General features: G+C 47.2%; 1 protein-coding gene across 1 annotated transcript in view; it reads left to right on the plus strand.

Annotated features, from left to right (window-relative positions):
* The first annotated feature begins 1,491 nt into the window (after positions 1-1,491).
* WWC3 (WWC family member 3) overlaps positions 1,492-15,609 on the plus strand; it is a 131,966-nt gene continuing 117,848 nt past the window's right edge. Inside the window, exon 1 of the mRNA XM_039475502.2 lies at positions 1,492-2,083. Coding sequence (XP_039331436.1) covers positions 1,803-2,083 — 281 coding nt within the window. The 5' untranslated portion in view covers positions 1,492-1,802. The remainder of the gene's footprint in view (positions 2,084-15,609) is intronic.

Consider the following 15,609-nt stretch of genomic DNA (forward strand, 5'->3'; position numbering starts at 1 on the left):
CCTCCGCCTCCCAGGTTCAAGCGATTCTCCTGCCTCAGCCTCCAGAATAGCTGGGACTACAGGCGCGCGCCACCATGCCCGGCTAATTTTTGTATTTTTAGTAGAGACGGGGCTTCACCATGCTGGCCACGCTGCTCTCGAACTCATGACCTTGACATCCGCCCGCCTCGGCCTCCCAAAGTGCTAGGATTACAGGTGTGAGCTACCGCGCCCGGCCCATTCTTCTTTTTTAAAACAACATTTCCCCTCATAAAAGTAATAAAATGGTAACATTTTACAAAAAATTGGAAGACAGACAATGTTTAAAAATCCAGCCAAAGGAATGCCAACTCTTGTGAGCATTTCGGGACATTTTCCTCCAGTCTCTTCCCCTATGTATCTGGGTTCTAATCAGGCTCTACCAGGTATTTTTCTATCACTGTAATTGTTTAAAAATCTCCCGATACTGTCCTGCATTTCCTGGCCTAACGTGCTGCGGCTGTGGCGACCCACAGCTGAAGTAGGTAGGGGGTTTAGAGCAAGACACAGCCCTAACTCTGGAGCTTGAGCTCCAGCTCCAGCTGGGAGCCTGTGAAACATTAGTTGCGGTCTATGCTGAAAGCTGCGGGAGTCGGTCGGCTTCCTCCCTAGCAATGGTCTACTTGGGTCTCCGCTCAAAACAATCAGACCCCACAAATAGGGTGAAGACTCAGGGAAGGTCAAGGAGCTCCCGCCTATTGTGGGGACCCAGGTCAGCCCTTTTGGGGCTGTCCTGGCGGGGGACGCGAAGTGGCCAGCTGCCCGCTTCTAGTGGCGTCCTCCTTGCGCCGCCCGGAAGGACCGGCCGCGGGCTCCCGCAGCTCCTCAGCTCCCTCGGCCCCGCCTTCAGGGGCTTTTCCCACCTTCTCGGGACCAGACGGGCTGTGTGGGAGACCCAGGGCGCAGCCTCCCCGCAAGTGCGCAGAGGGTCTCCCCAGACAGCCAGAGTCCCGGAGCGGGTGAAGGGAGGGGACTGCCCGCTCTCTCGGGAATTGTTTGCGCCCGAGGAGTCACCCCAAGCAGGCCGCGCCCGCAGTCCGGGTGGGGCTTCGTCCTCCCCGCCCACCTTCCTCTCAGCCGGGGCCCGGGGGCGGACTGACGCGGCGGCGCCCATCCTGGCCCCCGTGCGGTTTCCCGAGGCCGGAGGAAGGTGGTGCAGCTGGAGGGAGGACGACGGAGTGGGAGGAGCAGGCGGAGGGGTGGGTGGGGTGGGGTGGGGTCGAGGAGCCGAGCGCCGAGGAGGACCCCGAGGGAGACTGGGGGCGGAGCAGTCAGCGACCGGGAGCCGCGGAGGACGCGGGGCCGGGGAGGCGGAGCAGTGAGAGTGGGTGGAGAAGCAAAGGCGGCGGGAGGAGCAGGAGCCTCCGTGGGAGATTCGGGAGGAGCAGCCGGCAGGGGAGGAGCCGCGGGGCTGGGTGAGAACGGGGCGGGGAAGCCAGAGGCGGGGCCTGCTGTCGCCCCGCCCCCTCCCTCCCGAGCCGCGCTGAGGAACGAAGATGGCCGGGCGCGCCGCGGGAACGGAGGCGCGGCCGGCAGCGGCGGCTCCTAGGCTGTGACTTCGCGCGCGGCGGCCACCCGGGCTACCCGAACGGAGTGGGCTGCGCGGGCAGCGGCTCGCAAGGGCGGGCGGGCGGGCGCCGGTGCAGGGGCGCCGGGCGGAGGATGCGCCGGGAGCGGCGGGCGGCTCCCCGCGGCCGCCCCCGCGCCCCGGGCGCCGGGCCTTAGTACTGGCGGAGGAGGCGGCGCGCGTGGGGCGGCCGGGCGGCGGCGGGGCCCGCGCCGTCATGCCTTGGTTGAGCGGAGGTCGGCGGCGACGGCGGGGACAGCCGCGGGAGGCCCCGCGGGAGCCGCCGCCTTCCGCGCAGCCCCAGCGGGAACCGCCGCCGCCGGCGCCCCCTGCCGCGGTCCCCACGCCCCCCGCCCCCTCGGCGCCGCCGCCGCGGGTCCGGGAGAGCGCCGAGCTGCCGCTGCCCGCTGGCTGGGAGGAGGCGCGAGACTACGACGGCCGCGTCTTCTATATTGACCACAACACGCGCCAGACGTCGTGGATCGACCCCCGCGACCGGTAAGCGGGCCGGCTGGGGGCGCCAGACCCGGCGCGGGCGCTACGACCCGGGCCGCCGGCCGGCGCCACCGCGGATGCGCTGGGGACACGCCCCGCCCAGCGCGGGGCCGCCGAGAGCCCCCGGGCCCGGGCAGAGTTCGGAGCGCCTCCATCCCCGGGACCGGGGGACTCCCTGGAGTGCTCCGGTCCTGGCTAAGATCGAGGCGCCCCCATCCCTTGGGCCCAGGGAGAGGATTGGAGACACCAGGACGCCCTCGGGGCTGGGTGAAGATCTTTGGTTCCCGGGGCCCGGGAGAGGATCCGCCCCCCAATACCCTGACTCCCAGGGCTCTGACCAAGAATGTAGGTGCCCCCGCTCCAGGCCTCGGGTCCTCTGAGCGCCGAGGCCGGCCACCTCCCGGTTCCCCGCTGCTGGGCGGACCCTCTGATTTGGTTCCCTCACGTCACCCGCTGTCCGGCGCCTGGGAACTGGGCGCCTGGAATTTCCTCTCCAAGGGCTGACAGATGGCCCTCTTTTCCTTTCTCTGTGGTAGCCTCGCCCATCCCAGTCCCGGGCGTCTGCTGCCCACTGCCTGGGCTCTGGCTCTGCAGGTGTTCCCAGACCCGCGGTGTCGAGATGAGCTGTCACCTTGGGTCACAAACGTGCGCCCCAGCTTTGGGGTGCGGGTTCCCCGTGTGGCGGGCTCGGGCTGGTTTCCATCCAAAACCTAATGCCAGATGGGCCCTTGAGGGATTCCCAACCCTTTTGGAGTTGGAGAAGTCTGTTCCCAAACTCTGTTGGTTGCTCTTTAGCGCCTTGAAACTCGTGAGTTAAAACTCTGTTTGAAATAGCCTTCTGTACTGCAGCCAGAATGCAATATGATTAGTCCCATATGCTTTTGGAATAAACGAAAAACAAGAGTTGTATTTTAAGTTTCCTTTTTGTGCAAGATATGCATGGGGTACAAAGCTATCTTATTCACATATAAAAACACAATCATTAAGTAAAAACCGATTCTTCTGAAAGCACTACCAGATCTCATTTAATTAATTTCATGTAATGAAGCTTTTCCTTAACTTTTTGCTTGATCATCTACTGGTTTTGATTGTTCATCTGCTTTTACAGATACGTATTTTGTGTGGACTTGGGAATTCTGTGGACACCAAGTGTTTCCACAGGTTTTTGATGTCTTGCCCTTTCTAGAGCAACTCTCCTCCCAGGGCCTGAGTGCCAAAAAGGAAACACCACAGGCTTCCCAGTGATTTGAAGACTTGCAAAGGCCCAGTGTGGTGACATTGTGCCTGCTTCCTCCTACCTGCACTGGGAAGGCGGCCTGCATGGTGCTGGCGTTTGAAAATAAACTTTTGAGGAGAGAAGCTGCTGAATTGTTTGAAGATTTCTGAGTTCACGCAGGGAAAAACAAAAGAAAGCAAAACAAAAAGGTCGTGGTTCCCTAACATTCTCACTGAATGTTGCAGACCTCTGGCCTATATCAATCCTAGTACAATTTTATGGGCTAAAAGATGCTTAGTTATTTTGAAAATCAGGTGAGATCATGTTATAATTTTAACCAAAGGCTAGAGCCCCAGCTGTTTGATCAAGCCTTGGATGGTTCTGGAATTGGTAGAACTGCTTGGAATGCAGTGCCCTTTGATACCGTATGTATGTTAAAAGCCTAAACAACTGGAAAATGAACCAATTGAAAATAGTGTTTTGCTTAGAAAAGGCTGAGGCTCACTTTCTGAGGGTAATATAAAACAGTTGTGGTTATATTGGAGTGGAGATTCATGCTGAAAGGTATCAGTTTGAGGATTTTTCTTTTAATGGTACAAACTGTGACAAACGTGAGCGGACCATACAGAAACCAGCTTGGAGAATCTTGCTTTCCCTGTATTTCAGACGCATTTCCTATATTCCTTTTTTCCAGAAATCAGTTTGTTACTGAATAACATTTTTCACTTTTTCCAGACAATCACTTGTTACAGGTTTTTAAAAAGTCTCCGTTCTAATGCTAAAAGTGTCAATTGGGTGAACAAAAATGGGTATTTTACCTTTTTTTGTAAAGTAAAAACATGCGTGTACTTTTATGAGATGTTGTTTTTATAGTGAGTAAAAATTCAGCAGGGGACAGCTTGAACTTCAGCTCCCATAATACCTTGCCCGAAATATGTATGGAATGTTCAGCAAGCCACAAACATTTAAGTGGAGTCGGCTGAAGGCTGTAATAGTCATTCTTCTTCCTCTTTCAAAACAGAACCTGGCCGAGTTTTATAGGTGGCGGGTTATCCTTTAAAGTTGTAATTAACTTTTATTATATGGGAAGAACTGTATGTCAGAGGGCAGTGTTTTCTCTATGCGCATCTGAGAGTTAAAACCCTTTTTAAGTCCCATTTGAGTCACACAATTGGAAAATGGTATTCAAGAAATATGAGTACTTTCACCAAACAGCTTCTACATAGAGACCCGACAGGAGAAAAGCAAATAAATAATAGCTTTTGATTCTTTTTAAGAAAATAAAATTATGGTGGAATAAATGAATGTAGTAGGTTAAGTGCAAATTGTTGTTGACTTTAAACATCATTTCATATAAACTTTAGTAAAAACTGTATAGCATAAAATATGGTTCAACGGTTATAAACAAAATCTCTTCTCGAGTTTTATAGTAATTCCATTCAGTGTTGTGTTTAACATTTGATATTGCCAGCTCAGAGCATGTAGGTGAAATTATTGGGACTCTGTTTCTTAAAGTTACAACAAAGAAGATACAAGCCTAAGGATAAATCTTTATGGATGTGGCTACAGATATATATACAATCTCAATATTTTAAAAACCTAATTTATTAGTTTGATTATAAGCCTACCTTCGGTTGGCTGAGCGTGGTGGCTCATGCCTATAATCCCAGCACTTTGGGAGGCCAAGGTGGGAGGATCACTTGAGATCAGTTCAAGACCAGCCTGGCCAACATGGTGAAATCCTGTCTGTACTGAAAATACAAAAATTAGCCAGGCCTTGTAGTGGTGTGCACCTGTAGTCTCAGCTACTTGGGAGGCTGAGGCAGGAGAATTGTTTGAGCTTGGGAGGCAGAGGTTGCAGTGTGCTGAGATCATGCCTCGGCACTTCAGCCTGGGTGACAGGGTGAGACTGTTTCAAATAACAAACAAACAAAAAAACCTGCATGTGATTTAAATTATTTCTGTAGATTGATACTGTGCATATACTGTTCATAGTTCACTGGGAATCATACCCTAAAACTTTGTTAAAAACTACAAAGTTAGGCCAAGTGTTCTGGTACATGCCTGTGGTCCCAGCACTTTGGGAGGCCCAGGTGGCAAGATTGCTTGAGTCCAGGAGTTCAAGACCAACCTTTGCAACATAGGGAGACTCTGTCTCTACAAACAAACAAAATAGTTACCTGGGTGGAGTAGTGTGTACCTATATTCCTGGCTACTCAGGAGGCTGAAGTGGGAAGATTGCTTGAGCTGGGGAAATCCAGGCTGCAGTGAGCCATGATCGTGCCACTGCACTCCAGCCTGGACAACAGAGTAACACCTTGTTTCAAAAAACAAACAAAAAACCCACACTAAAAAACAAACTACAAACTTAACTTATTTCTATGGCTGGTAATTTTCTTGCGTGAATCTTGTGTGGTTTACAGTAGTGGTACACTAACATATTAACTGAATATATTAACTCAGAGTACCTTGACCACCTTATGAAAAGGTATTTACCATTTGGGCAGAAAATATGGGAAGAACATTTTTGCCTCCTTTGTAGAGATTCAGTATCTTTGACAGTTGTGTTTACATGTATGTCTTGCATGGTTGCTTGGGAATTATCCTATAGATGGACTGAGTGGTTGAAACCTCATGTTCCGTTTCCTGTACAGTACTGGAAATGCCAGCTGTGGGCAGTTTAAGTATAATGGACAATATCACATTTGAGATCAAAGTGTAAATAATCATGCAGATGGCGGAAGAGCAAGATCATGTCATAGCATAAGCTCTTGGGGACCCATTTGCTCACCAGATGGGATTTGACCTGTGCTACATGGAAGAATTCTGTGGTATCTTAAAAGTCCTCTGAACAGGCTTTTGCTTTAAGGGGAAAACAATCCATGGCTCTGGAATTTGCTAGGTTGACCCCATTTAACAGCCAAATAACATCATTTCTACCTTCTTGGAACCTTTATTTAGTTATTCAGTATTAACTAATAGGAGGTTGACTATATTTATCCCACAGAGTCTATTTCTGGATTATATAAACTGTCCTGGTTGAGCTTTCTGATAAACAGGTAATGATTTCTCCCTTTTCTTTTTTTTTAAGGTGATAGTGTTTGTATGATCATGGGGAGCATCTTGTTTTTAAGGATGTAAGGCAGGTGTCCCCAAACTTTTTACACAGGGGGCCAGTTCACTGTCCCTCAGACCATTGGAGGGCCGCCACATACTGTGCTCCTCTCACTGACCACCAATGAAAGAGGTGCCCCTTCTGAAGTGCGGCAGGGGGCCGGATAAATGGCCTCAGGGGGCCACATGCGGCCTGTGGGGGCCGTAGTTTGGGGACGCCTGCTGTAAGGGCTCAGTCCCTGAAAGAAGTGTCTCTTGCTTCCATTAAGATCACCAAGCCTCATTTTTTGGTCTAATATCTTTCTTTTCCTTTCCTTCCTTTTTTTTTTCTTTTTTTTTTTTTTGAAATAAAAGTGAAAGGAAAAGTAATAAAGTAATTCATTTTCAAAAATAGCTCCCAGATATTTGGAAATCTGCAAGTTTCTTTCTCTTTCCTTTCACTCTGATTTGGGAAGTGGAAATAACGCATATCACCATCTCTGATTAGGTTCTACTTCAGGAGACCATGGGTCAGAGACATGTTCATGGTCATCTGGTGAGCCTACGGTAGGCTTCTTGACTTCCAGCCCAGATCCTTTGGCTAATGGTGTCTGCCTTTCCCATAAATTTGATAAAGCGAATCTGATGGAATAAAAGCAAAGTTAAATTCTACTGAATTCAGTTATCCCCATTTAAATCTAATAAAGTGAAGCAATATTTATGGAGATTCTTGGCCTTCTGTATGCAGGGACAGTATGTGGAGACCAAGCTGGTCTGAGAGGTGGCAGACAGACACATGAAATGAAGACAACAATGGTTGCAAGGCATCCTAGGACTGATTCAATTTCTCGGATAATGATCACTTCCGAGAAAAGGAGGGCTCACTTGAGCCTGGGGTTGTCTTTGTCTTTGCGCATCCTTCTGGGTGAGGGCTTCTCATGATTTTCTGGCAATAGAAAAGCAAGATCATCTATAGGGTGATCCACTCAGTCCATCTATAGGATAATACCCACACAGCCCTGCAAAACGTACTTGTAAACACAACTGTCAAAGACAGTGAATATTTACAAAGGAGGCAAAAAATAGTTCTTCCCATATTTTCTGTTCAATGGTAAATACTTTTTTTTTTTTTTTCTTTGAGACAGAGTCTTACTCTTGCCCAGGCTAGAGTGCAGTGATGTGATCTCGGCTCACTGCAACCTCTCCCTTCTGGGTTCAAGCAATTCTCCTGCCTCAGCCTCCCAAGTAGCTGGGATTCCAGGTGTGTACCACCACACCTGGCTAATTTTTGTATTTTTAGTAGAAATGAGGTTTCTCCATGTTGGCCAGGTTTGTCTCAAACTCCTGACCTCAGGTGATCCACCCGCCTCAGCCTCCCAAAGTGCCAGGATTACAGGTGTGAGCCACCGCACCCAACTGGTAAATAGCTTTTCATACAGTGGTCAAGGTATATTGAGTTAATATATTCAGTTAATATATTAGTGTGCCACTAATGTAAACCACACAAGACTCATGCAGGGAAATGATAAGCTAACTTTGTAGTTTGGTTTTTGTTTTTTTGGTGCGGGCTTTTTTTTTTTTGAAAAAAGGAAGATCTGGGCAACATAAGGGGGAGCAGGAGAAAAGTGCTGGCCTTGAGGTGCTGGGTGTGTGCGGAATAAATGAGGGAATGAATCAACTCGACTGACCCAGAGATGTCCTGTAAGGGAGGTAAGACTAAGACCAGAGCATGCAGCTCAGAGTCCCACAGCTTTGGGGCTGGAAGAGCTAGGATCATCTTGTTCAAATTTTCTTTTCTACTTGACAGCCACAGCCAAGGGGTATGTTCTGCCAGCTATTAGAAGGGCAAGTGACTTGAGCTGGGTCTTCTGACCCCTGTTTGGGTGCTCTTTCCAGAAGGCCACCCAGCTGCCAATCCACACCCATTTTTAAGCATCCTGCCTCTGTTCATTCATTCATTCATTCATTCAACAACTGTTCATTTGTTGTATAATTTCTGAGTCTAAGGGACTCTTCCAGGGTTTGGGACTCCAGTGTTGAGCAACACCAGACAGGCTGCCATGGGGCTTACCTTGTGCTTCTGTCCTTTTCCACGAGGCCTCACCATGCTGTTCCTGCCTGCAGGTTTCTCCCTGTAGGGATCTCTTGGCTCTGTGATTGTAATGGACACGTGCAGAGTGCTCTAGGATTTGCATGGATGTTTTCTTTCTTTTTTTCCTTTATCAGCTTTTTCAGTTTGAATTGCATTAATCTTTTCATTGAAAGCCCATGATGGCTGCATGAGGTATAGGCAATTGTGATAAAACTGAGGCCAAGGGAGACTGACTTAGTGGCCTCACTTCGTATAGCCAATAAGATCAGCATCTGTTCCACTATGGAGTTGAGCCAGGTCCCCTGTCTGTTCTTGAACCTCCTTTGGCTAGGTAACTGTGTGCGCCTTGCACCTTGCTATACCCACTAGTTAATTTGATCTTGAGTTCATTATTGTTTGATATTTAATCCTTCCTGTGGTATAGTGTCCCCTCAAAGATGTCCACGTTGTAATCCCTGAAGCCTGTTAATAAGTAACCTTCCATGGCAAAAGATACTTTGCAGATGTGATGATCATGGATTATGTGGGTGGGCCCACTGTCATCACAAGCACCCTTACTAGAGGGAGGGAGGAGGGCGAGGTCAGAGTCAGAGATGAAGATGTGACAACGGAAGCAGAGGTTGGAGTCAAGTGGCCATGAGCCAAGGAATGCAGGCAGTCTTTAGAAGCTGGAAAAGGCAAGGAAATGGACTGTTCCCTAGAGCCTGCAGATGGAATGCAGACCTGCTGACACCTTGATTTTTGCCGAGTGAAACTGATTTTGGATTCCTGACCTCCAGAACTGTAAGATAATAAATTTGTGTTGTTTTAAACAGATTTGTGGCAATTTGTTACAGCATCGGTAAAAAAAACTTACCCCACACATGCATTGTCATCTTAGAATGGAAGCATCTGGTCGGCTTGGTGTCTGTATAACAACCACAGCAGCTCACATTTATGACATGCTCAGGCAGGTACTGTGCGAAGCATTTTACACCTTTTTTCTCTCCCTGGCTTCACACAATATTCCCAGAGAGTCCTTATTTCTTGTGCAAGCATGAAATGTCACTCACATTGGGACTCGCATCAGATGTGCTGTACCAAACATACCTGATGAGCTAGCCAAGTATGGGGGCAGGGAGAGGTAGGCTTTCTGAGAGAAGAGGCCAGTTGGAAACGATTGGAGGTTTTCTAGGCGGTCACAGGCCTGAGCTAGAGCAGTCAGGGTCACTCAGACTGGAAAAGGCGGGAATTGTGTCAGAGACATTGTGAAGTAAACTCAGTGCAGAAGATTTAGCTAATGCTTAAACGAAGGCAGGTGAAATTAGGAGGGCAGCAAGGGAATCTCACTAGCACCTAAGGAGGAGACGGACTCATTGGGGGCAACTGAAAAGCCTTTTATTAACCCCGCTCAGAAGCTTTCATTGGTGGTGGTGGTTTTGTGTGTTCAATAACTCGGTTACATAGAGAAGCATGTTGTGTTGGTCAAGTTACTGTATTGCTGATGAGCAATGTCCTAAAAGGTGTCCAAACTAAGAAAGTGTTTTTTTTGTTTGTTTTATTTTTGGAGACAAGGTCTTGCTCCATTGCCCAGGCTGTGAACTGCAGTGGCATGGTTATAGCTCACTGCAGCCTCCAACTCATGGGCTCGGGCAATCCTGTACATGACCCTGGTCTAAAGTAACCCTGGCGGTGGGTTAATTCCTTGTTGTTGGGGCTGTCATATGTAGCATAGCATGTTTAGCAGCATCCCTGGCCTGTCCCCACTGGATCTAGATATTAGTAGCAAACTCCCTCACCCGCAGATATCTCGAAAATGTCTCCACACATTGCCAAGTGGCCCCTGGGGCAGGCAGCATCCCTTGGCTGAGAACTGCTGAGCTACTTCTGCCTGGTTACAATGCTTCATCTTTAGCGGCTGAATTTGTTTTATACCTATTGTCAGTTCCTGAGATACTATGCAACGGAGGCCTGTTTCTGTGTTTCCATGAACAAATGTCAAACATATTTACATGAAAATCCCCAAACTAGTATATGAAACTGGGACCATATATTACTATAAGTGTGTTCTTCAATTCTTGGAATACTCTTAACTGATAGGTATTGACTGTCAGGAATATACATATATGCAGTGGAACAGAAAATGCATCTGTCCACACTTTAGTGTTCTGCAGCAATCAGGAGAGCTGGCCGTTTGAGTGTGTGTGTGCATGTGTGTGCATGTGCGTGGGTGTTTGTGTGTGGAGGGAGAGATCGGGCTGCCTGAGATGCTCTGAGCCATTCAGTGCCCCAAGCCACTGAGTTCCCCCTTCTGTGGAGGAAGAAGGGGTGAGAAGAGTAGAATGCTTCAGCCTTTGCTCAGAATCTAGACATACAGAGCAAGGACATCTTGAAAGGCTGCTATGGAGCCGTGGGATCTTCAGCATTTTTCATCTGCAGGGTTCTATTTTCATTTCTTTAAAGTGGAAGGGACTGAGGGAAAGCATGGAGAGGAGGGAGGGATGTTGATGTTGAAAGTGAGCGGGGGAGATGGCTGCACCAAGCCTGGGGTGACCAGCCCTGCAGTGGCAGTGGGTGGATCTTTGAAGCAGGCGGGAGGTGCCCCAAGCAGCTTCTCTACCCGAGGCTCCATTCTCAGGAGAGAGAGCATCTACCAAGTTGGGTGTGGTGTTTCCAGGTGGCCGGGAGCTTGGCCAGGAAACCATATAGTCATTGCAGGAGACGTGTTTTTTCTGTCACTTAGAGCTCTGTCCTATGCACAGGTACCTATCTTCAGCATGGGGGAATCCTTGGAGTATGAGGTCAACTGGATTTGCCCTGAAAATTATCCCCATTAAAAAAAATTGAGATATAATCCACATACTATAAAATTTACCTGGGCACGTGGCTCATACCTCTAATCCTAGCACTTTGGTAGGCTGAGGTGGGCATATCACTTGAGGTCAGGAGTTTAAAACCAGCCTGGCCAACATGGTGAAACCCTGTCTCTGCTAAAAAAAACATTTAAAAATTGGCTGGGCGTGGTGGCAGGCAACTGTAATCCCAGCTACTCGGGAGGCTGAGGCAGGAGAATCACTCAAATCTGGGAGGCGGAGGTTGCAGTGAGTTGAGGTTGCACCACTGTACTCCAGCCTGGATGACACAGTGAGACCCCATCTCAAAAAAATAAAAGCGTACCGTTTACTGGATTTCGGCATATTCACCAGATTGTGCAACCATCAGCCCTATGTAGTTCTGAATACTCCATGAAGAAACCCTGTGTTCATTAGCAGTCAGTCCCCATGCCCCAGCCCCTGGCAACCACTAATCTGCTTTCCGTCTCTATAGATTTGCCTGTGTCATACATTTCACAAGGCTCTCCCTGTATATTTCTTTGCAACTTCCTATGAATCTGTAACGATTCCAAAATAAAAAGTGAAAAAGAGATTGAGAATGAAGGAACCAAGCAGAGATCTAGTTATTTATAGCTTAAAAATAAATCTAATCTTTAACTCATTTAGATTTTATTGTGCTTTGTCTATATATAGTACTTATCATATAGTAGGCTCTCAATAAATATTTGCTGAATGTAATTATGCATGTAGAGACCGGTTTTAATTAATTTATAATGATCCTTTGTGTATTGCCGTATTTCACTGAGTTTTCCTCATGTACAGTATTCTGATGTTTTCAAGAGCAGTCCCTCCTTGCAAGCAGTCAGAGCTCCCATTTTATTGGGGTGGCCACACCTCTGGATTCTGGGGATATGACCCTGTCTGCAGTTCCTGGTGATGTCCTGATTGCCCTAAGCCAGTGGGTCTCAAGGGAGGATTCCTTCTTCCCTCCCCCTATCCCCAGGGCATTCAGAAACATTTGGAGAGGGTTTTTTTTGTTTTTGTTTTTGTTTTTTTTTGTTTTTTTTTTTTTTTAAAGACAGAGTCTCGCTCTGTTACCAGGCTAGAACGCAGTGGCGTGTTCTTGGCTCACTGCAACCTCCGACTCCCTGATTCAAGAGATTCTCCTGCCTCAGCCTTCCCAGTAGTGGAGATTATAGGCACAGGTCACCACGCCCAGCTAATTTTTATATTTTTAGTAGAGACGGGGTTTCACCATATTGGCCAGGGTGGTCTAGATCTTCTGACCTTGTGATCCGCCCACCTCAGCCTCCCAAAGTGTTGGGATTACAGGCGTGAGCCACCTCGCCCGGCCGAAATTTTTTGATTGTTGTACCTGGGGATAGATTCTGCTGGCATCCAGTGGGTAGAGGTCAAGGATGCTGCTGAACATCCTACAGTGCATAGGATAGACCCCTTCACAGCAACAACTAATCTAGCCCTTAATATCAATGGTGGCTGAGATTGCTCTAAGCCAATCATACAGCATCTGGGCTTGCAATTGGCTGAGGCAGGAGCACATGACTCAGACCCGTTCAACAAGCTGTGAGGGGAGGTATGAGACAGGCATAGTTGGGGAGAAGGCTCCTTGTCTCCATAGACCTACATGGAAGTAACTCCTGCTAATTGATGCTCTGTCTCCATGGAAACCTGGAGGTGGGCAGCCACACCAGTGCCCCCAAAATCAGGAGGGAGCTGGCTGAGAAGCTGAGGGTGGCAGAGTGGAAGGTCTATGTCTTTGATAAGGTGGATGGATGGATGAATTAAGCTTTGGTAGCTGTCTGATCTCAGTACCTTTTCTTACACGAAATGTGATAACAGCATCTCTTTATCCTTTAAAGCCAGAAGAATTGGAATTTCTGTTATTTGCAGCCAGTTAAGGCATTCTCACTCATGTGTTTTCTGTTCCTTGCCACCCTGTAGTTTTCATTATTGGCATAAGATCGGAGGTTTAGGCTGCCACCGAGCTGCTATTCCCTCACTTATTAAATATTTATCTCCTTTTCACCCTATTTATTATGTAAGTACTAAAATTATAATACTGCCTATGTACAGTTATTTTCTCTGTAGTTTTGTTTTTCGTGTTTGCCTTAGGAGATAGTTGTAGGCATGGAATGAATACAACCCATTTTTTAAGATTTGTTTGTTTTCAAATATTTTTATTTTGGAATATTTTAGAGTTACAGAAAAGTTGCAAAGATTAGATGGTTTCCCTGTTATTAACATCTAATATCACCATGGTATATTCTGTAGTGATGTTTCTTTGTCAAATCTAAGAAGCCAGCCTTGATAACATTATTAAGCAAACTCTAGACACTCGGATTTTACCAGTTTTTCCAGTAATGTTCTTTTTCAGTTCCAGTGGTTTTTTAGAACTATTAAACTGTTGGCATTTGTATGGTTCAATCTAATCTTTGTAAGTTTGTCCAACATCTTTGTTTGGTGTGTATTCTTTTGTGTAGTTGACAGCCTTGTTAGACCTGCTCCAAGGCTTCATGGTAGAGTGCAGGGATTCTAAAGGATTTTGGAATCATGGACCCTGGGAAATCTGACACAAGGTAGGGATTCTGTGTTCAGAAAAAGGCACCAGCATGCAGAAGCTTGCATATGCTTTCAGGAGGATTAGAGCTCTCTGAAAGCCCAGCTGTGGTTCCCAGAATAATGGAGGCTTGGTTTGAAGTGAGCAGACACCCTGAGAGATGTCTGCCACGCACTTACTCTGTTATCGTTGAATGAATGCACACTCACATATTCACCATCACTAGCTCAGGTATATCATAAGAGATTAAATCAACAGTAATTCAGGGAGAACCTTCTATGCTTTCTCCACCCCTGCCCTCATACCCAACCCAGCTTTAAACTGTGGTATGCAGCCACTGGATACATTCCCCAAGTAGTACATAAGTTTCACATGTAAAGGGGAGCTATAGATGAACCTAAAAAATGTGACACTAAGTGAAAGAAGCCGATGTGGACACAACATAGTTGTATGATTTGATTTTTGCAGAGTGTTCAGAGAAGGCAAATCCATAGAGATCGAAAGTGGATTAGTGGTTGCCTGGGGCTGGGGGTGGAAAGGGTGGTGACTACAGATGGGCAGAGGGGATCTCATTGGGGTGATGGAAATGTACTGAAATTGGATTGTGTGTTGTACAACTCAGTAAACTTATAAAAAACATTGAATCTTACATATAAAATGGGAGAGTTTAAGTAATCTAAGTATGTAGATTATACCTCAATAAAGTTGTTTAAAAACAATTTTTGTTGTTGTTTGCTTGTTTTTAGACAGAGTCTCATTCTGTTACTCAGGCTGGAGTGCAGTGGCATGGTCTTGGTTCACTGCAACTTCTGTCTCCTGGGTTCAAGTGATTCTTCTGCCTCAGCCTCCTGAGTAGCTGGAACTACAGGCTCATGCCACCATGCCAGGCTAATTTTTGTATTTTTAGTAGAGATGGGGTTTCACCATGCTGGGCAGCCTGGGCTGGAACTCCTGAACTCAAATGATCTACCCACCTTGGCCTCCCAAAGCGCCGGGATTACAGGTATAAGCCACCATGCCTGGCTGTTTACAAACAAATTTTAAAGCAAATCTGTTTTTAAATTCAAGTGGTTACCTTGATTTGGTAGTTGGGGAAACCAGACTATGTATATTAGACTTGGCAGCCTCTAACCATGCAAAAAGTGTTTTTGGGCTTCTCAAAATGTCCATACAATTGCCAGGGAACCTTGCCAAGAAGCCGCATGTTAACATTGCCCAGGAGTCTTGCCAACTGTAAGGGGAGGATACTACCATGTAACAACCCAGTCATCATTACTAGATTAAAAATATAGTGGGTTTTTCACTAAGGCAACTAACTTTTTCATTGAGGCATTTATCTTACAGGATGACTCATTAGTACCACTATTTGTTTTATAAAGTTGAAATGATATCTGGTTACCTGGCAGTATTTGGAGTCAAGTGAATTTTGTGTGGATAAATGACCAATTAATACTTGGCCTTTAAATGTTAACATTCTTTTCTTTCACACATTTATTTTTGTTCTTTTAATTGTTTTTGAGATGGAACCTTGCTCTCTTGCCCAGGCTGGAGTGCAGTGGCACAATCTTGGCTCACTGCAACCACTGCCTCCTGGGTTCAAGTGATTCTCCTGCCTCAGCCTCCTGAGTAGCTGGGATTACAGGCCAGCACACATTTATTTCAATGTTTAATATTAGAAGTGTTTAGGGGTCTTTATTTAGAAGTTTGGTGATGTGTTTGTGACCAGAAATAGGCTGT

This window comes from Saimiri boliviensis, chromosome X (genome assembly GCF_048565385.1).
Source record: "Saimiri boliviensis isolate mSaiBol1 chromosome X, mSaiBol1.pri, whole genome shotgun sequence".
NCBI lineage: Eukaryota > Metazoa > Chordata > Mammalia > Primates > Cebidae > Saimiri > Saimiri boliviensis.